The sequence below is a fragment of the Poecilia reticulata genome, chromosome 13 (genome assembly GCF_904066995.2).
Source record: "Poecilia reticulata chromosome 13, P_reticulata-male-v2, whole genome shotgun sequence".
NCBI lineage: Eukaryota > Metazoa > Chordata > Actinopteri > Cyprinodontiformes > Poeciliidae > Poecilia > Poecilia reticulata.
Window position 1 is genome coordinate 32,986,508 of NC_088842.1, and position 18,634 is coordinate 33,005,141.

General features: G+C 39.3%; 1 protein-coding gene and 3 long non-coding RNA genes across 4 annotated transcripts in view; all 4 read right to left on the reverse strand.

Annotated features, from left to right (window-relative positions):
* LOC145554649 (uncharacterized) overlaps nucleotides 1–2,023 on the reverse strand; it is a 3,183-nt gene extending 1,160 nt beyond the window's left edge. The window contains exons 1-4 of the long non-coding RNA XR_014090627.1: nucleotides 1,451–2,023; nucleotides 1,243–1,347; nucleotides 715–774; nucleotides 152–253 (exon numbers count right to left, since the gene is read on the reverse strand). This is a non-coding gene — a long non-coding RNA (uncharacterized LOC145554649). The remainder of the gene's footprint in view (nucleotides 1–151; nucleotides 254–714; nucleotides 775–1,242; nucleotides 1,348–1,450) is intronic.
* A 1,235-nt stretch (nucleotides 2,024–3,258) lies between these two features.
* LOC145554650 (uncharacterized) lies at nucleotides 3,259–5,150 on the reverse strand. Its single transcript, XR_014090628.1, has 6 exons — nucleotides 5,077–5,150; nucleotides 4,460–4,531; nucleotides 4,106–4,177; nucleotides 3,812–3,917; nucleotides 3,567–3,631; nucleotides 3,259–3,475 (listed from the first exon to the last, which is right to left on the reverse strand). It is a non-coding gene; the product is annotated as an uncharacterized LOC145554650 (long non-coding RNA).
* Nucleotides 5,151–6,024: 874 nt separating this feature from the next.
* LOC145554609 (uncharacterized) lies at nucleotides 6,025–11,510 on the reverse strand. Its single transcript, XM_081614776.1, has 8 exons — nucleotides 11,430–11,510; nucleotides 8,397–8,468; nucleotides 7,935–8,006; nucleotides 7,473–7,544; nucleotides 7,005–7,076; nucleotides 6,759–6,830; nucleotides 6,503–6,574; nucleotides 6,025–6,105 (listed from the first exon to the last, which is right to left on the reverse strand). Exons 1-8 carry the CDS (start codon nucleotides 11,508–11,510, stop codon nucleotides 6,025–6,027), a joined length of 594 nt encoding a protein of 197 aa, XP_081470902.1.
* A 4,554-nt stretch (nucleotides 11,511–16,064) lies between these two features.
* On the reverse strand, nucleotides 16,065–18,424 carry LOC145554651 (uncharacterized). The gene is made up of 5 exons (XR_014090629.1): nucleotides 17,928–18,424; nucleotides 17,356–17,518; nucleotides 16,996–17,188; nucleotides 16,515–16,586; nucleotides 16,065–16,136 (listed from the first exon to the last, which is right to left on the reverse strand). It is a non-coding gene; the product is annotated as an uncharacterized LOC145554651 (long non-coding RNA).
* Nucleotides 18,425–18,634: the final 210 nt, after the last annotated feature.

Here is an 18,634-nt window from a genome sequence, read left to right on the forward strand (position 1 = left end):
AAAGCCAAAAGACTTGTTCGGCCTTCTCATTCTGGTCCCTAGTCTTTTTTTCCCAGTGAAGGAGATCCCACTCAGAACCATCTTGCTTCAGTTGTGCGTTTGAGCTTAAGTAGGTTGGTGTTTTGTGACTTGTGCAGGTGTGGTGATTTACCAGAATTTTTATTTGTGTTCTTTTTTCTGCGGGGTTCCATGTTCTTCTGTTTTAGTTTTCTGTTGAGTTCTTTCCCCTTAGCATCTCTGTGTTTACTTTGTGCTGAAAAGAGCAGATAAAAAATAATGATCTGGATGAGCATTTATTTGTTGTAGGTAGGTTCCTTAAACTGTGAAGTCCAATACACTCCTTTATGGGGTCAAGCAACTAATAGATGAATAGTTTATTCTCTTAATGATTAAACCCAGATTTACAGTTTAGACTTGTAGTTTTCAGTGATACATATGTATGTGTGATATGCTAAGTGCTACTACAAGAGACACTGAGTTGAGTTATGAACTAAAATAAGACTAAAGCAGTGAGTAAAAAGTTGACCAGGTTCTGCAAGATCAAGGAGGAGAGCACAGAGAGAGCCAAGCAAACCTGGTAACTAATAAGAGAAATTCCACCAAATGTATCTTAACTGTTGCCGTGACAAACAAGTTAAGGTCTGATTACACTGTGCATCATTTTATAGCAATCAAATAAGGTGACATGTTAGTAGACCAATTATAATGGCTAACCTTGTGATAATGATGCAGACGTGCCTGGAGGTTCCTCCACAGGTTGCTTAGTTAACAGTCCTGCAGAATCAAAGTCATAAAATATAAAATACTTCATTACAAACATATAAATAGCAAAAGATGAGTAGAAGTAATTGACAGGTTGATGGACAGAAAAACAATTTCTACTTAGACACTGGTATATTCTTAAACCACAAACTCATTGATTTACCTGACAAAATATACCATATAGTACTCGTTTAGCTACTGTATTGTGACAAAATAATTTCCATTCCGTGTTTAGCTACAAAATATTAAAGTATGTTTTTAATCATGCAAGGCACTTTGTATCACCGTGTTGCTGAAAAGTGCTATATTCATAAATTTAACTTGACATATGTAAAACCTGCAATAGACTGGCAGCTTGCCCAGGGTGTACCCTGCCTCCTGCCTGTTGACAGCTAGAGATATGCTCCAACAGACCCTCACAATCCCACAAGGGACAAGGGTATACAAAATGGATGGATATATGTAAAACACTGTGCTTACCAGTCTGTGAATCTGTGAAATTTCCTTCATCAACCTCATGGTCAGGATCAACCTCTCCATCATCGGCCTCACTCTCAGCATCTGAATCAGTCAACTCTAGGTTGTCTAAAATAAATTGCATTGCCTTATTGAATTAGGTTAAAGTGCTATAGATTGCCAACACAATGTCCAAGAATTTCTACATTTCCTGAAGTTTAAACGTATTTACCTTCGATTTCAATCTCATCAAGCGTCTTGCCTTGAAGGCTTCTAAGAGATCCTTTCTCCATGGCAAGCAGCAGTTTTGATATCTTGGCCAGTTGGGTAGTAGCCTCAGGAAGTCTGTAATATTCACGATGAACGCGAATATCATGGCCTAGAAAATTAGCAACTTGGTCCAACTCATGATTCTTGAGGTTTAAGATCTGAGACAAAGTTGCAACATGTTTGCGCAATTGTGTTGATCTGAGAAGCTCAGGGTTTTCAGCCCCACATTCATTGGCATAAACCCTCAAACAGTCCTGTCCTCTGTAGGGAGTCAGACAATGAGGTCTGGCAAACAGGAACAGGTTATCTGCCAGAACTCCACAGTCTTCTCTCTTTTCTATAAGACGTGTTATGGCATTCACCATATCTGGTGAAAGTAGCACTGCAACCTTGCGGCCTTTTTTACCCCTTATTTCAACACGACTGAAGTGTTGACAAAGGTTAAGTTCAAATTCTGTCAGTCCAAATGCGACATCCTTATGCAGGGGACTTGTGTCTCTCTCCAGAAAGCCATTCATTGTCATCTTTGAAATTTCTCCCCTCTTCTCCTGTTAAAAAGTATTACATTTGCCATGGTGGCTTTACACAGTTCACTGTATACCTTTGGTGAACTATGGTCTTCCAAGTCCTTCAATGCTTGTTCTGTAGTCTTTTCCAGATGTCTGTGAAGACGCTGAACATCTTCTGTAAAAGGAAGAGTGGAAGGCTTGTTGAAGTGCCGCTCGTTCAATGTAGTTAAAGCGGTATGAGAGATGAGTTCAGACCACTTTGTAGAATAGAGTGTTTTGAAACTCTGCGTTGACTTTATCAGCATGCTGTCTTGTGCCATGAGTGCTCTGCAATGTAAAATATCACTGACTTTCTGCAGTGAGTGACCTAACTTTAGAGCAAGGCTTGGAGTACGGTAGTGGTGCTTTTCTTCATCATATCCAGATACTTTCTTGACTGCTTTGATGACCACATCAAAATTTGCAGGTCTCACAGCATCCTCAAGAGTATGTATTGAGAATTCCTTGCGAAGTGTAAGCAGAAGTCTTCCAGATTCTCGGAGTCTCTGGCGAATGTAGTCATATTTGGTGGGATCCTGTCCATATTTGTTAAAGAATGATTGGGCCAGCTGTAGTATACAGAAGTCACTTCGCACAGTAGAAGTGATCTCATCATCTTTCATAACAGCCAACATGTTCCAAACCCCTGGTGATATCTGCTGACACTGAGCGGACTCATTCATAGAGGCCAAAGACAAAACTTTTTTTCTTCCAATCGCTGAAGCAGCTTCTATTGGTTTTGAAGAACATTTGCGAACATGTCGCCACAGATCTCGTCGGAGATATAATCCCTGGCAGTATATGCAGTGAATGTAGTCTTTTTCATTGTACTTTTTCTTTGATGTGCGTCTTGGTTTCAGTGATCCAAATCCACTCTTCAAGACCTCCGAGTTATGACTATGGTTTCCCTTGTTGCGAAGCTTCATAAGCATTTTTATACGTTGTTTGGACTTCTTGGGAAGACTCAAAACTTGAGCAACGTCTGCATGTGTTTTCTCGTGAGTTTTTAAGTGACGTGTAAACTTTGTCTGTAGCTTTCCACAAATGTAGCAGTAAGTTTTATTTCTGAGCAAGGATGATGTGTTTGAGACGTTTTCAGCCCTACCATCAGCACCATCATTACCAATTATGTCTTCAGCATCAGTGTTTGAAGTAACTCTTGATACTTCAAGCTGACTTGAGCTGATCACATCTTTAGATAATGATTCTGCAGCTACATAAATGGACTCTCTTTCTTCCTCTACAAAACTTTCTTGGTCGTCACTTTCCTTTTTGGAAATATATTTGCTGGTGGAGACCTCACAATTCTGTAGTTGTTTGTGACTGATTTTTAAAAGCTCTGATCTGTCATCCCAAGAGAGGTCTGAATCATCTACAGAATCAGGAACATACTCCTCTTCTGATGATGTCACTTCATTTGAACTTTGTTCAGTACAGACCTGTTAATGATTAAACACACACACACACAAATATATTTATATTGTATACATTGAAAGCATTCCAGAAATAATATTTCTACTAAAACCTTACCAACTGAAGTTCAGTGATGTTAATTTGTTTAACATAACACTTTTTGTGCCAGGACTGGTTGCAAACTAGACAAAGAAAAATGAGAATTGACAGCGGGAGGTAGAATGATAAGTATTTTAAAAGTGGTGCTGCAGCATGACTCAATTTCAAAATACAGCACAGCTACACATGAAATAATTTTTTAGAAGTGTTCCTGTGGGATCATATACAAAAGATGAACCCAATTCCCATTCTCAAAAAATTACCTTTGCATCTCACACCACTCCATTTCAGAGGTGCAAAAGGTCCTTCACATGACACACATTTTTCTAAACTTGGCATTTCGTCAGGGATGAGATCGTGATCACAGTCCTGTTAACCAAAAAAGTGTAATCATAAGACAAGAATTTGATCTTGTCACTTGTGTAGTGTAGAGTATCAAAACCAATTAACTGTTATAATTAATTGGTTTTGAATTGTAATAATTATATGTTTGAACAGCACTTAATATTCTCATGGCTATTTTAGAAAATAAAAAGGTTATTGGAGATAAAACTTACCTCAGGTGAGTTGCCTGAAAATAATTTGAATGCATCCAAATCAGCAGCCTGACAAGACATCCCTATGGAGAGCTAAAGTGAAGAGGTGAACACTGAATGAGTGTTTCTAAATAAATACAAATAAACAATGTCCACCTAATGTAAGAAACTGTCCAGTCGAGTATAACAAAACCTTTGTGTATGTGCTTCTAAATGCTACTTTCATTTCTTTCTACCTGTAATTTCAAAAGTCAGTTCTCCAAATTTCTGCTTTTTGCATGTTAAGGTTACATTGAAACTGTTACCGACTACTGCTGAATATCAATCTCATGACTTTGCTTTGAAAAAAAAAAGGTAATTCAAGACTAAAATTACCTCTGGTGAGATGTTTGAAAGGGATCTGCATTCGTCCACGTCACCAGCCTGACATGTTTCATCTTTGGAAATCTGAAATGTAAAGAACACTAACTGAATAAGAGTTTGTTCCGATTGAAGAAAACAGTAAACCTTATTCTTGCACCTTACATTTTGAGTATTACACAGGACCTGTGTGTATGTGCGCATCTAAATGTAACTTTCATTCTTTTGGACTTGCAAATTCAGGCCTCAGTCCTCCCTTTTTATGCAACTTGCATATCAAAGATTAGACAAGACCTGTGTGTGTTTGAACAGTACTTAATAGCATTTCAAAGATTTTATAGTAGAAAAGAAGTTGATTGTTGGAGACCGAATTCACCTCCGGTGAGATGTTTGAACGGGATCTGCATGCATCCACGTCACCAGCCTGACATGGTTCATCTTTGGAAATTTGAAAGGTAAAGAACACTCACTAAATGCGAGTTTGTTCCCAATGTAGAAAACAGAACTCCTTATTTCTGCACCTGACAGGTTGAGTATTACAGTACACAAGACCTGTGTGTTTGAATAGTACTTAACAGCATTACAAAGACTTTATATTAGAAAATAAGTTGGTTGTTGGAGACCAAAATTACCTCTGGAGGGTTGGTTGGACAGGATGCCCAACCATCCACGTCACCAGCCTGACATGGTTCATCTTTGGAAATCTGACATGTAAAGAACACTCACTGAATGCAAGTTTGGTCCCAATGTAGAAAACAGTCCTCCTTATTCCTGCACCTTACATGTTGATTATTACAGTACACAAGATCTGTGTGTTTGACTACTACTATAATTCTCAACACTATGTGAGAAAATAGATTTTGAGATTCAAATGACCTCTAGTGAGTTGCTTGAACAAGATCTGCATTCGTCCACATCACCAGCCTGACATGGTTCATCTTTGGAAATCTGAAATGTAAAGAACACTCACTGAATATGAGTTTGTTCCCAATGTAGAAAACAGTCCTCCCTATCCATGTACCTTACATCTTCAGTATTACACAGGACTTCTGTGTATGTGCACTCCTAAAAGTAACTTTCATTCTTTTGTACTTGTAAATTCAGGCCCCAGGCCTCCTTATTCCTGCACCTTACATTTTGAGTATTACACAGGACCTATGTGTATGTGCGCTTCTAAATGTAACTTTCATTCTTTTGTACTTGTAAATTCAGACCTCAGTTCTCCCTTTTTATGCAACTTACTTATCAAATACTAGACAAGACCTGTGTGTGTTTGAAAAGTACTTAATGGCATTTCAAAGACTTTATATTAGAAAATAAGTTGGTTGTTGGAGACCAAAATTACCTCTGGAGGGTTGGTTGGACAGGATGCCCAACAATCCACGTCACCAGCCTGACATGGTTCATCTTTGGAAATCTGACATGTAAAGAACACTCACTGAATGCAAGTTTGGTCCCAATGTAGAAAACAGTCCTCCTTATTCCTGCACCTTACATGTTGATTATTACAGTACACAAGATCTGTGTGTTTGAATAGTACTATAATTCTCAAGACTATGTGAGAAAATAGATTTTGAGATTCAAATGACCTCTAGTGAGTTGCTTGAACAAGATCTGCATTCGTCCACATCACCAGCCTGACATGGTTCATCTTTGGAAATCTGAAATGTAAAGAACAATCACTGAATATGAGTTTGTTCCCAATGTAGAAAACAGTCCTCCCTATCCATGTACCTTTCATCTTCAGTATTACACAGGACTTCTGTGTATGTGCACTCCTAAAAGTAACTTTCATTCTTTTGTACTTGTAAATTCAGGCCCCAGGCCTCCTTATTCCTGCACCTTACATTTTGAGTATTACACAGGACCTATGTGTATGTGCGCTTCTAAATGTAACTTTCATTCTTTTGTACTTGTAAATTCAGACCTCAGTTCTCCCTTTTTATGCAACTTACTTATCAAATACTAGACAAGACCTGTGTGTGTTTGAAAAGTACTTAATGGCATTTCAAAGACTTTATATTAGAAAATAAGTTTATTGTTGGAGATCAAAATTACCTCTGGTGAGATTTTTGAACGGGATCTGCATGCATCCATATCCCCAGCCTGACATGGTTCATCTTTGGAAATCTGAAAGGTAAAGAACACTCAATAAATGCCAGTTTGTTCCCAATGTAGAAAACAGACCTCCTTATTCCTGCACCTTACAGGTTGAGTATTACAGTACACAAGACCTGTGTGTTTGAATAGTACTTAACAGCATTTCAAAGACTTTATAATAGAAAATAAGTTGGTTGTTGGAGACCAAAATTACCTCTGGAGGGTTGGTTGGACAGGGTGCCCATCCATCCATGTCACCAGCCTGACATGGTTCATCTTTGGAAATCTGAAATGTAAAGAACACTCACTGAATGCAAGTTTATTCCCAAAGTAGAAAACAATCCTCCTTATTCCTGCACCTTACATGTTGAGTATTACAGTACACAAGATATGTGTGTTTGAATAGTACTATAATTCTCAAGACTCTATATGAGAAAATAGATTTTGAGATTCAAATGACCTCTAGTGAGTTGCTTGAACAAGATCTGCATTCGTCCACATCACCAGGCTGACATGGTTCATCTTTGGAAATCTGAAATGTAAAGAACACTAACTGAATAAGAGTTTGTTCCGATTGAAGAAAACAGTCCTCCCTATCCATGTACCTTACATTTTGAGTATTACACAGGACCCGTGTGTATGTGCACTTCGAAATGTAACCTTCATTTTTCTGTACTTGTAATTTCAAAACTCAGTCCTCCTTATTCCAGAACCTTACATTTTGAGTATTACACGGGACCTATGTGTATGTGCGCTTCTAAATGCAACTTTCATTCTTTTGTACTTGCAAATTCAGACCTCAGTCCTCCCTTTTTAATGCTGTTGACATATCAAGTATTACACAAGACCTGTGAGTTTTAACAGTACTTAATATCATTTCAAAGACCTTATATTAGAAAAGAAATTGGTTGTCGGAGACCAAAATTACCTCTGGAAGGTTGGTTGAATAGGATCTGCATTCGTCCACGTCACCAGCCTGACATTGTTCATTTTTGGAAATCTGAAATATAAAGGACACTCACTGAATAAGAGTTTGTTCCTAATGTAGAAAACAGTCCTCCCTATTCATCCACCTTACATTTTGAGTATTACACAGGACCCGTGTGTATGTGCACTTCGAAATGTAACTTTCATTCTTCTGTACTTTCAAAACTCAGTCCTCCTTATTCCAGAACCTTACATTTTGAGTATTACACAGGACCTATGTGTATGTGCGCTTCTAAATGCAACTTTCATTCTTTTGTACTTGCAAATTCAGACCTCAGTCCTCCCTTTTTAATGCTGTTGACATATCAAGTATTACACAAGACCTGTGTGTTTTAACAGTACTTAATATAATTTCAAAGACCTTATATTAGAAAAGAAATTGGTTGTCGGAGACCAAAATTACCTCTGAAAGGTTGGTTGAATAGGATCTGCATTCGTCCACGTCACCAGCCTGACATTGTTCATTTTTGGAAATCTGAAATATAAAGGACACTCACTGAATAAGAGTTTGTTCCTAATGTAGAAAACAGTCCTCCCTATTCATTCACCTTACATTTTGAGTATTACACAGGACCCGTGTGTATGTGCACTTCGAAATGTAACTTTCATTCTTCTGTACTTTCAAAACTCAGTCCTCCTTATTCCAGAACCTTACATTTTGAGTATTACACAGGACCTATGTGTATGTGCGCTTCTAAATGCAACTTTCATTCTCTTGTACTTGCAAATTCAGACCTCAGTCCTCCCTTTTTAATGCTGTTGACATATCAAGTATTACACAAGACCTGTGTGTTTTAACAGTACTTAATATCATTTCAAATACTTTAAATTAGAAGATAAGTTGGTTGTTGGAGACCAAAATTACCTCTGGAGGGTTGGTTGGACAGGATGCCCATCCATCCACGTCACCAGCCTGACATGGTTCATCTTTGGAAATCTGAAATGTAAAGAACACTCACTGAATGCAAGTTTGTTCCCAAAGTAGAAAACAGTCCTCCTTATTCCTGCACCTTACATGTTGAGTATTACAGTACACAAGATCTGTGTGTTTGAATAGTACTATAATTCTCAAGACTCTATATGAGAAAATAGATTTTGAGATTCAAATGACCTCTAGTGAGTTGCTTGAACAAGATCTGCATTCGTCCACATCATCAGGCTGACATGTGTCGAGAAAAGTCGAGCTCATCCCACTTCCCCATGCTGGAGATTTTAGTTTAATAGTAATAATAAATAAAATTACCTTAAAATTAATGACATAGGTGACATCAAGACCCAACAATAGAGTCAGACTGTAATAAAATGAATCTGGTTGTGTGTGTTGTTATTGTGTCCTGCAAACTTTGCTTTAATTCTACTTTTTTCTATTTAATCATAAAAAATCATAGTCAGGCAGAAAGAAAGTCATGAAACAGGAAGAGCTCATTTCCTTAATAAAGGGGAAGTTTCTTTCTTGCATCAGGCTAAAAATAGTTCAGACCATTCCTTATTTTAAAGCATTAAAGGTTTTTAAAGAATAAAATCTAAACATTTTGAGAGATTGGATAAAACCCACAGTAAAATACTTAAAATAATGACTTATAATTATGCCAATAATTAATATTGGTTTAACCAGTGGTTGATGTTGATTTGATTATAAGAATATTTACACTTACTCTTACACTTGTGGAAGTACTTAAAGGTGAAACAAGTAACTGTAATTTGGTATCAGATAATTACAATAATGGATTATTCTTGGTTTCTTTTCAGAAGTGTCTGTAATAACTCACATTATGATTATAATAAGAGTAACTAATAAGTTATGGTTATTATAACATTATAAATGAATGTTGAATCAGATAAACTAAAAGGTTATAAATGTGATTTTGACATTGAACTTGAAAAGGTGTAAAATGTTGTAACTGTAATTAAAGGTCACTGATGTTGTGTAGGAGGTAGATGGTAGGTGGAAGGACAGGGGAAAAGGGGAACTGATAGGATAGCGGAGGTGACTCAGGCCTTATTGCTAAACTTCAACTGGCCTAAGAAAAGGTTGGGCAGGAAACAGAGGTAGGAGGAACTATTGAGCAACTTGGGGACATTAGAACAGAGATCCGGTCATAAGGTCTCCAGGGTGATGGAGATGAGATCATCTGTCCAAGCAGTCAGCCAATGAGACAGGCACAGCAACAAAGCTAGCCAATGTAAATGCACCAAAAGGTGGATAAACCCTTTATAAGGTGGGTGCAACAGAGGAATCTTTGGTTGGATCCTTCAGGCAGCTTCGAGCCAAGACGGAGATGGACAAAGAACTCTGCAGCTGAAGAAGAGCCGGGGCCACAGAACCGAAGACTGTTCTGCACATGGGGACCAACCCGTTAGCCCCGCAACATGTGGCTTCAAATCGCACTTCTCTCAACAGCTGGGTTCACACCCCAAAGACAAAGACCAAGGCAAAGATGAAGATAAAGAACAAAGGCAAAGAGGAAGAACTGGTGTGTTCCTTCCGTGGGACCAGAAAGATCGTGAGACGAGGAGAAGGGAGCTACAGAGCTGCAAGACAAGAAGCTGAGGACCGCTACGCGCATGAGGAAGTCACCCTGATGCCCGAGACCTGCCGCTCTAAGTCAGTACTCTTCCTGTACTGGGAACCTCCTGCTGCTGCAACACCTTCTTCATCATCAGGCCAGTTCTGGGGTTCAAAATGCCAAACTCTGTCCGTCTCTCTCAAAGTTTCCCTTTTTTAGTTCTCAGTGTCAGCATTAGGGAAAGATAGGCTAGATTATTGATTTTACTTATTTGATTATTTCTGCTACTGAATTAAGCTGTACTGACCCTTGCAAAATTGCCTTACTAATAAAATAATTAGCATTTAAGAAAATCTAAAAGATGTTGTGGACATTCAATTAATGAGTCACCTTAAAGTTCTTTGATGGTTGTGAAATAGCTATGAAGTTTGATTCTGGGAGGAAAAAGTAGGAATGTTTTATAGGTTGCTTTTAGCCAAAACTAAAATAATGACCTTGGGACTTAAATCTAAGTCACTAAATTTAATCTAGCCGTTAACAAGTGCCGTTATTTTAGGAAGGGAGCTACCGTTAACAGGAGTGGTTGTAGGGGTTATGTCGCTGTGAGTGCTACTCAGCGGATTGCTCCTCAACTGTAAAAGGTCATAACTTTTGGATCGAAGGTAGTCAGAGCTAGACGAGTCCTTTCCGACCCCAGTTTAAACAGATTATTCTCCACAAACTATCGCTAGGGTAAGACCCGAGTTTCTGGGGATTTTCCGGACCTGTTAGACAGAGAACTGGGCCGTAGTGAGTCCAAAGAGTTGTGAGGAGTGGGCGGGACTTACTATTGGGTAGTAACAGACATGGCGTCCCTGGGTGGGCCCGACCCTAATGAGTAGGAGGGCCTTACTTTGACCAAGTCAGTAAAAACAGACGAGAGGGTCTGAATAGCTCACTTGGGAGACCAGCTCTTAGGAAATAGAGTTGGGAGCGACTGATGAGGCTTATCAGCCGCGACCCTTGCAGTAACTGTACAGCGTGCAGGCGAGGGAAAAGCTTCCGCTTAAGATGAACAGCTGCATCAAGAAGGGAAGCCAGTAGCCAACCTAGCCTAGACCCATCCCTACTCTAAGGTACCATGAGAGGCTTTGGGGGATAGGCGACTCGGAGACAAAGAGACCGAGGAGTATGACGCAAGGTCGTACGTCCAGAAGATGTAAGTAATTTCACAAGGAAGTGGTGAAATGCATCTGGAGCTCAAGGTTGAGCATCTGAGAGCACACGCATGAGGGAGCTCATTGGCGTGGAAATGATGAAGTGGACTGCTATGTCCAGCAGAGGAAATTGTCTTTGTCGGAGCCGAGAAGTGGGACAATACTCCCAGAGGACGGGAGGTCCCAGAAGAGTACGTGGATGAGGTCGTGCGGAGCGTGCATGAAGCCCTTGGACATGTAGGCGTACGGCCCACCCGTAAGGAGCTGGATGAGCATGAGCTTTGGATCCCAGTGAAACAAGTCCAACGCGTGCTACGGGGCTGTGAGGTATGTGGACAATACAACGCAGGCCGCCGAGGGCAGCGGTTGGAAGGGTTGTTCATCAAGAGCACATTACCCGGGGGTTCAATCTGCATGGATGTAGCAGGCCCCATGGATAACAGAAAAGAGAGGTGAGGAGTACCTCTTGGTGCTGATGGACATGGTGTAACAGTGACAGCTGAAAAAGAGCAGGTCTTCCCCTGCAGAGGAACTCCGTTCACGTCACGGAGAGCCGGAAGGCGAAGGCACTTCTCCTTTTTGCCCAGAGAGGGAAAGGGGAAGTTGCAGTTTACAGTGTCATTGAAAACAGGACAGAAAGTTTGGATTAAAGATCAAGATCGGCCTGTAGTCACGGTGATCAAGTTGAAATTCAATGGAATGGATTTTGTGAAGCAAGTACTGCAATGTAAAAAAGTATTACTTATGAAGAAAGGGGTCCACGAGGTCAGTGTTCAAGCCAGTTCTTAGCTAAAGCGAACCAGAACATTGCAAGAATCAAGCATCATGCCATCCTGTGTTAGACTGGCTACTATTACAGGATGATTGCCATTCAAAGAACAACTTCAAGGCTTAGGACTAGGAGGGCCCTGAAGAAATTGGATTATGCTAAAGAAGAACTCCTGTCACAAAAGGATGGATTAAACAGGAAAAGGGACTGTAGTCGTGAGGAAGGAGTGGCGTCATAGACAACCACCAAGATCAATCCTGCAACAAAGTGTTGAAATCACACCCAACACCTGGAAGCAACCTGTGGACTTCACAGAGTCCTGCCTGACAGAGTCCTGTTGCCTCCGACAACTCCAGTAACCCTTTAACGACCCCAGCGATGGAAAAGGATTATGATTATGGATAAAGCGTCATGCTGCTTATGCTTTTTGTTTTGCTCTACTGAACATCCAGAGTTTTTTTTATTTTTTATTTGAGGCTTTTTGCCCATCAACCTGTCCCTAAGGAATCTTCCACATCCTGAAGAACCAACGCTTCATTCAGCTGAGGATTTTTTGTCACTGTTAAAGGATCAGAGCGACCTGGGTTCTCTTCAACATTCGTCACTTCCTGAGAGACATCAAAACTCCAAGGAGGGGGTGTCAAAGAGCAGTGGAGTTTGAAGACTGCTGAGCCCTTGGTGACAACTGAGAATCTGCATCTTCACATCCCAGGCTGCTGAGGCCTTGGTGACGATGGAGGATCTGCATCTTCACATCCCAGACTGCCATCTTCTCTTTCCAGGGGATGAGGACGCAGACCTGCAAGAGGGTGTTGGGTTCCCAGCATGTGAAAGGTCTGACCTCGCGGAGGGGGTGTCGAGAAAAGTCGAGCTCATCCCACTTCCCCATGCTGGAGATTTTAGTTTAATAGTAATAATAAATAAAATTACCTTAAAATTAATGACATAGGTGACATCAAGACCCAACAATAGAGTCAGACTGTAATAAAATGAATCTGGTTGTGTGTGTTGTTATTGTGTCCTGCAAACTTTGCTTTAATTCTACTTTTTTCTATTTAATCATAAAAAATCATAGTCAGGCAGAAAGAGAGTCATGAAACAGGAAGAGCTCATTTCCTTAATAAAGGGGAAGTTTCTTTCTTGCATCAGGCTAAAAATAGTTCAGACCATTCCTTATTTTAAAGCATTAAAGGTTTTTAAAGAATAAAATCTAAACATTTTGAGAGATTGGATAAAACCCACAGTAAAATACTTAAAATAATGACTTATAATTATGCCAATAATTAATATTGGTTTAACCAGTGGTTGATGTTGATTTGATTATAAGAATATTTACACTTACTCTTACACTTGTGGAAGTACTTAAAGGTGAAACAAGTAACTGTAATTTGGTATCAGATAATTACAATAATGGATTATTATTGGGTTCTTTTCAGAAATGTCTGTAATAACTCACCTTATGATTATAATAAGAGTAACTAATAAGTTATGGTTATTATAACATTATAAATGAATGTTGAATCAGATAAACTAAAAGGTTATAAATGTGATTTTGACATTGAACTTGAAAAGGTGTAAAATGTTGTAACTGTAATTAAAGGTCACTGATGTTGTGTAGGAGGTAGATGGTAGGTGGAAGGACAGGGCAAAAATAGGAACTGATAGGAGAACGGAGAAGATAAAGCCTTATTGCTAAACTTCAACTTGCCTAAGAAAAGGTTGGGCAGGAAACAGAGGTAGGAGGAACTATTGAGCAACTTGGGGACATTAGAACAGAGATCCGGTCATAAGGTCTCCAGGGTGATGGAGATGAGATCATCTGTCCAAGCAGTCAGCCAATGAGACAGGCACAGCAACAAAGCTAGCCAATGTAAACGCACCAAAAGGTGGATAAACCCTTTATAAGGTGGGTGCAACAGAGGAAACTTTGGTTGGATCCTTCAGGCAGCTTCGAGCCAAGACGGAGATGGACAAAGAACTCTGCAGCTGAAGAAGAGCCGGGGCCACAGAACCGAAGACTGTTCTGCACATGGGGACCAACCCGTTAGCCCCGCAACATGTGGCTTCAAATCGCACTTCTCTCAACAGCTGGGTTTAGACCCCCAAAGACAAAGACCAAGGCAAAGATGAAGATAAAGAACAAAGGCAAAGAGGAAGAACTGGTGTGTTCCTTCCGTGGGACCAGACAGATCGTGAGACGAGGAGAAGGGAGCTACAGAGCTGCAAGACAAGAAGCTGAGGACCGCTACGCGCATGAGGAAGTCACCCTGATGCCCGAGACCTGCCGCTCTAAGTCAGTACTCTTCCTGTACTGGGAACCTCCTGCTGCTGCAACACCTTCTTCATCATCAGGCCAGTTCTGGGGTTCAAAATGCCAAACTCTGTCCGTCTCTCTCAAAGTTTCCCTTTTTAGTTCTCAGTGTCAGCATTAGGGAAAGATAGGCTAGATTATTGATTTTACTTATTTGATTATTTCTGCTACTGAATTAAGCTGTACTGACCCTTGCAAAATTGCCTTACTAATAAAATAATTAGCATTTAAGAAAATCTAAAAGATGTTGTGGACATTCAATTAATGAGTCACCTTAAAGTTCTTTGATGGTTGTGAAATAGCTATGAAGTTTGATTCTGGGAGGAAAAAGTAGGAATGTTTTATAGGTTGCTTTTAGCCAAAACTAAAATAATGACCTTGGGACTTAAATCTAAGTCACTAAATTTAATCTAGCCGTTAACAAGTGCCGTTATTTTAGGAAGGGAGCTACCGTTAACAGGAGTGGTTGTAGGGGTTATGTCGCTGTGAGTGCTACTCAGCGGATTGCTCCTCAACTGTAAAAGGTCATAACTTTTGGATCGAAGGTAGTCAGAGCTAGACGAGTCCTTTCCGACCCCAGTTTAAACAGATTATTCTCCACAAACTATCGCTAGGGTAAGACCCGAGTTTCTGGGGATTTTCCGGACCTGTTAGACAGAGAACTGGGCCGTAGTGAGTCCAAAGAGTTGTGAGGAGTGGGCGGGACTTACTATTGGGTAGTAACAGACACATGGTTCATCTTTGGAAATCTGAAATGTGAGGACTACTCAATGAATATGAATTTGTTCCCAATGTAAAAAAACAGTCCTCCCTATTCATGTACCTTACATTTTTAGTATTACACAGGACCCGTGTGTATGTGCACTTTGAAATGTAACTTTCATTCTTCTGTACTTGCAATTTCAAACCCAGTCCTCCTTATTCTGGAACCTTACATTTTGAGTATTACACAGGACCTATGTGTATGTGCGCTTGTAAATGCAACTTTCATTCTTTTGTACTTGCAAATTCAGACCTCAGTCCTCCCTTTTTAATGCTGTTGACATATCAAGTATTACACAAGACCTGTGTGTTTTAACAGTACTTAATATCATTTCAAATACTTTAAATTAGAAGATAAGTTGGTTGTTGGAGACCAAAATTACCTCTGGATGGTTGGTTGGACAGGATGCCCATCCATCCACATCACCAGCCTGACATGGTTCATCTTTGGAAATCTGAAATGTAAAGAACACTCACTGAATGCAAGTTTGTTCCCAAAGTAGAAAACAGTCCTCCTTATTCCTGCACCTTACATGTTGAGTATTACAGTACACAAGATCTGTGTGTTTGAATAGTACTATAATTCTCAAGACTCTATATGAGAAAATAGATTTTGAGATTCAAATGACCTCTAGTGAGTTGCTTGAACAAGATCTGCATTCGTCCACATCACCAGCCTGACATGGTTCATCTTTGGAAATCTGAAATGTGAAGAACACTCACTGAATACGAGTTTGTTCCTAATGTCGAAAACAGTCCTCCCTATTCATCCACCTTGCATTGAGTCTTACACAGGACCTGTCTGCATGTGCGCTTCTAAATGTAACTTTCATTCTTTGGACGTGAAAATTCAGACCTCAGTCCTCCCGTTTTATGCAACTTGCATATCAAATATTAGACAAGATCTGTGTGTGTTTGAATAGTACTTAATAGCATTTCAAAGACTTTATATTAGAAAATAGGTTGGTTGTTGGGAGACCAAAATTACCTCTGGAGGGTTGGTTGAATAGGATCTGCATTCGTCCACATCACCAGCCTGACATGGTTCATCTTTGGAAATCTGAAATGTAAAGAACACTCACTGAATATGAATTTGTTCCTAATGTAGAAAACAGTCCTCCCTATTCATGCACCTTACATTTTGAGTATTACACAGGACCCGTGTGTATGTGCGCTTCTAAATGTATCTTTCATTCTTTTGTACTTGTAATTTCACAACTCTGTCCTCCTTATTTCGGAACCTTACATTTTGAGTATTACACAGGACATGTGTGTATGTGCGCTTCTAAATGTAACTTTCATTCTTTTGGACCTCAGTCCTCCCTTTTTAATGCCGTTGACATATCAAGTATTACACAAGACCTGTGTGTTTTAACAGTACTTAATATCATTTCAAAGACTTTATATTAGAAAGTAAGTTGTTGTAGACCAAAATTACCTCTGGAGGGTTGCCTGAACTGGATCTGCATGCATCCACATCACCATCCTGACATGGTTCATCTTTGGAAATCTGAAATAAAGGGATGTACAGTGAATGAGTCCATACTTCTAAATAGAAAATGTCCACCTACTCTATGTACCTGTCCAGCTAATTGTTAAACAGAACCTTTGTATATTAACACTGAAAAATATATCACCTACTAGAAAATGTTCATAAATATACAGTCAGAATTAATGCATTTACATGTGACAGTTTCTAGCACTTTGGATAGCACAGTCCTTGGTGGTCTTACTCAATAAGACCACCAAGTTGAAATGGTAGTTGTAAGTATTTCTCCAAAATCTGTTTTTAGGCACTCTGCTAATCACTTCTTGTTTTCAACTATAATAAAACTCTGTACTACAACTTGACATATCCTTTCAAATGGCTTCAATGCTAGTAGAATTATTTGTTTTAGTATTTTCACACTTATAAGTACCTTTCTTCTCCACGGCCAGTCAGAATCACCATAATTATAAGTAATTTCTTCCCCTGGACCAATATCTCTGAGTGCAAATAAACAGAGATGAGGCCTTCCGTCCACTCTTGTAACTTTCATTTTGCTGTTTGGGTTCATCTCATCGTCATTGACCAGCCTCCCCAATGATCCATCCTCTCTGGCAGCATCAACACTAAAATATTAAGTATGCAATGAGAATAACTATACCATGTAAGGGAAAGGATTTGGTGTATGCATGTCAGAAGAATACTCCTCCACAAACTAAAACTATTTTTACTGATAAAGCTAAAAATGTTTACATCACTGTGCAAAGAAAACAACCTTAAAACAGTCACATACCAAAGGTGTTGTCCATTGAACTTGAAATCAAACATAAAAACCTTGAGTGCATCATGGTAAACTTTCAATCGGTTTTCTTGTTCCTTTCTACTTATGACTTCCCCTCTGTACTCAATAAGGAAATCTCCTTTTTGAAAGCACCGGCAGCTGAACACACCCCGACCTGTAGGTACACATAATGAGTAGAATAAACTTCAGAATAATAGAATAAACTTTAAACAATGCAGATCTGTCAAATAGTAGCAAATGAGATTAACATTTTTTTAAATCAGTTAATTGATCTAATTTGATGTCTTTCTGTGATTACTTAAATATTTTTTGTCAACTGAGTGGTGTAACTCATTGTTTTGTACTTGTAATTTCAAAATTTAGTCATTCATATGTGTGTGTGTTTCTAATCTGAGCAGTTGCTCATCTCCTGTGGAATAATGAAGATGTTCTGATTATAATAATCATTGAACATGAACTATGCTAATAATGTGCAGTATACAAATAGTTTAAAAGTCCAAAAGCAAAACAAAAAACATTTATTTAATAAACTCTGGATTCCTGTGCATAAAATCGCACCTCACCTTTAAATGAATTAATGTATTTTACATCAAATCCTTCTTTATCTCCACCTAAGGAGCAATAATAACTGGCATCATGTTTGGGATTTCCTTTTGTTCTCCGAGACCTTGTTGCTGACATCTCCTGCAAAGATCAGAGTAATGTGTTAACAACATGATACTGTACACCAGGGGTGTCGTACTCCTGGCCTTGTGGGCCATTGTACTGCAACTTTTAGATGTTCATCTGATCCATAGCACCTGAATTATATGACTAAATTAGCTCATCAGTGCAGTCAAGTTGATAATCTTCAGTGCAGTCAAGTTGATGACCTGCTGATGACCACCAAATCTGAGCCAGCCATGTGACATCAGAGACACATCTAAAAGTGGCTGGACACCTGCCCTCAACACCTGGAGTTTGACACCCTGCTGTACACAATACGAGTTATTGTATGTGAAAATTCTGTACTGAAGTACACAGTATTACATAATTAACTTTCTATTGACAGGTTCTCAAAACCTTCAAATATTAAAAAATTATCTTAATACTAATGATTATTATCTAGGATAATTTGTGCCTGTGAAATAATATCACTCACTGATACACAGAAAATGACCAAATACAGTTTTGTCTAATTCTGCAGTGAACCACCTTCCCTTTAAACTCTGGTACACTGACTAACATGGTTGGTAATTACTAGCTAAACTGGCACAAATCAGATGCTTTG

What these genes read in the sequence shown, in the direction of transcription:
- LOC145554609 (XM_081614776.1), bottom strand. Translation starts at nt 11,510, where the DNA reads ATGCTCATCCAGCTCCTTACGGGTGGGCCGTACGCCTACATGTCCAAG. An exon ending in GTCCAACCAACCCTCCAGAG is followed by an intron (nt 6,575 to 6,758) that starts GTAATTTTGGTC and finishes TTTACCTTTCAG; the next exon opens with ATTTCCAAAGATGAACCATG. An exon ending in GTTCAAAAATCTCACCAGAG is followed by an intron (nt 6,106 to 6,502) that starts GTAATTTTGATC and finishes TTTACATTTCAG; the next exon opens with ATTTCCAAAGATGAACCATG.